We start from the raw sequence: 2,768 nt of genomic DNA on the forward strand, positions 1-2,768 counted from the left end.
CAACGATTACAAATTTTACAAGTTACTTTAAACAAATAACCAAAAATAAACATGCTACATTAACATACGAACAAAAACCTCGATAACTCAATTGGAAGAACTTACCCAAGATAATGTGCACTACTGTAGCTGTCAATTAGAACCACAGGAAATAAAATCTAACACTATACACGTAAGAATAATAAATACAAATTAGATTTTGCAATTTGCTAATAGTAGTTAAATAATAAATACTATAATAAAAACTTGAGGAAAAAACACTAAACAAACTATAAACTAAATAACAGAACTCAAGAAAATCTAAAAAAGGAAAAGAAAAAACAAATATCATACTAAAAGATAACACAGTTCAAATGATATTTAAAATTTTTATATTTTTACTTTGAGAATGATATCTTACAATATGGAACAAAAAATAAAAACAAATACAATATTAATGGAACCAATAATGTCATATGGATTGATAAAAATTATAACAAATAAAGGAAAATCATAATAAAAATTATTCACAACACTACAAAAATTTTATTAACTACAAAAATTAAAACTATAAGAAGAAAACACACAGAAAAATACTAACAATAATTAATCACTTTCGGCCGAGTTAACAAATTGCATCAAAACAAATAAATGACAACGATAAACCCTCCAAATCTCAATATACCTAATTACACAACCGAAACAACATCATACAACAAATTAGATGCTTATCAATTTCAATAATTTGTTTGAATTTTACTTTTCTTGTCCTCCTTGTGGTTTGGTTTGTCTAGAAAGCAACTTGGAGAAAATTAAGACAAACTGAGATAGGGTGAATGTGAAGAAAGAGAGAGCAAAATGGCATTTAGCACCCGTTTGAATCTCATTAAAATGCATTTTTTGGTCATGTTCATATGCTTCAGCGGTGGGGCCCACATTGACAAAAGTGTTGGAATTTAATCGATTTTTGCTCGCATTTGCAGGCTCAAGAAATCTTATTCCCAATTTACCATTCAAAGAAAAAAGTTGCAAGTAATTTATGAGCGAACGAATAGAAAGGTTATTTACGAAAATTAGTTTTAAAAACAGAAGGTATTTTTGACAATAAAAAATTTCAATGTTTCACACTTGACATAACACTGGGTTATTTTTTAAGAATTACGTACTCTTGAAATAATCATACGACAGTCGTTTTCACTCAAAAAAAATATTTATATCCTATTAAAGAGCCATATAATGAACAATACATGAACCCATTTCATTGTGAATAGGAGGACAGAAAAATCATTAGCGGATCCAGGCACGGGCTCGATAGTGCTATAGCCCGTGCCTGCAGCTGAAAATATCACTTTTTTCTTATTTTTTTAAGAGATAAATTAATGTAAATTTGTATTATAGTCCGTGTCCAAACTCAAGGTTAGATCTGTCCCTGAAAAAAATGAATAGTAAATCCAACGTTCACTCTTTTATAGTAAAGGCAATGCTAATGACAATAATTCGAAAGGGGAAAAAATAATTACATAAAAATATGCTAGAATAGAGACGATAAACCACCGACGAGAAAAGGCCCTTTCACACGACGTCGTACTCCCATAAGTCTCAGATTCCGCCCACGCCTCTCTCTCTCTCCGTAAGCCTGTCCACCAGAAGGGAAATAATCAACCAAATGGCGACTTATCTCCGGCAACCTTGTCTTTTCATCTTACTTCCCTGCCTCCTAATTGTCGCCGTTAATTGCAAGACTCTCAAACGAGACGGTAAATTTCCTGATTTCTTCATCCTATCAATTTCTCTCATTCTTTCTACGATTCTGTTGTATTAACTGCCTGCATTCTTAAAAAAAAAAAATGAAAAAAAAAAAAGGAGCTGATCTGACTCAATATTTTTATGCTATTTAAATTAGATTCATTTCAAGGTAATTGGTGATCATGAGTCCACTAATCTGCTTTTTGCTCATTCTTTTCTTTGATTTTATTGTTTGGATCGACATTTATTACTGACTTGTAGTAAAATTTTAAGATGGCGGTGCTAAACTTGACGAGCATTAACGTATCTAGTATAGAAAAACTTTATTTCAGTGGAGTAAATTATTGTTTAGTTAGTTTCATGTACTTTGATGCCACTAATGGCTTTAATCTACTGCTAGACATTAAACTTCCTGATTTTTTCCTTTTATAGATTTCATTCACCCATTTGACGATTGCATGATATTCACTACCCTGCATTATTTCTGTGAAAATTAAGCTGATCCAAATCAATTTTAATTGTATTATTGGAATTGGATTTGTTTCAAGGTAAATGTTGAATATTGATAATCTGCATTTTTACTAATTCATATAATGTGATTGAATCGTTTGGATTGAGATGTGTTGGTGTACATTTATAGTTTATTAGTATAATTTTAACACAGTATTTATAAAACTCAACTGTGGAAGCATGACTTACTAGGTTTGGTTGTAACACATTGTTCTGTTGGTCTTGTGCTTTTTTCTGGCAAGAGAGGGGAAAAAAATACTAAAAGAGTTGGCAACTGATGTGGACTAAATTTTTGTCCTGCATTTATTTTTCAGTTTCATTACTGGAACTGAGAGTATCTAAAGTAGTGGGTTAATGCATTTGAATTGAAAGTTGAGAAATTATGGAGCTGTGTTATATGAGTATGTGTCCTGGACAGTTTGTAAGACTCATATATGTATCAGGACTAAGTTTTGTATTGTGTGATTAATCACAGTGAAGGCATTAAATGAAATAAAGGCATCACTAGGATGGAGGGTGGTATATGCTTGGGT

At 31.2% G+C, this 2,768-nt stretch overlaps 1 protein-coding gene across 1 annotated transcript in view; it reads left to right on the forward strand.

The window, feature by feature from the left end:
- Window positions 1-1,613: 1,613 nt before the first annotated feature.
- The window catches only part of LOC111395249 (probable leucine-rich repeat receptor-like protein kinase At1g35710), a 6,410-nt gene continuing 5,255 nt past the window's right edge, over window positions 1,614-2,768 (forward strand). Inside the window, exons 1-2 of the mRNA XM_023021234.1 lie at window positions 1,614-1,736; window positions 2,711-2,766. Of these exons, the coding sequence (XP_022877002.1) occupies window positions 1,646-1,736; window positions 2,711-2,766 (147 nt within the window). The 5' untranslated portion in view covers window positions 1,614-1,645. The remainder of the gene's footprint in view (window positions 1,737-2,710; window positions 2,767-2,768) is intronic.

This window comes from Olea europaea, chromosome 6, assembly GCF_002742605.1.
Source record: "Olea europaea var. sylvestris chromosome 6, O_europaea_v1, whole genome shotgun sequence".
NCBI lineage: Eukaryota > Viridiplantae > Streptophyta > Magnoliopsida > Lamiales > Oleaceae > Olea > Olea europaea.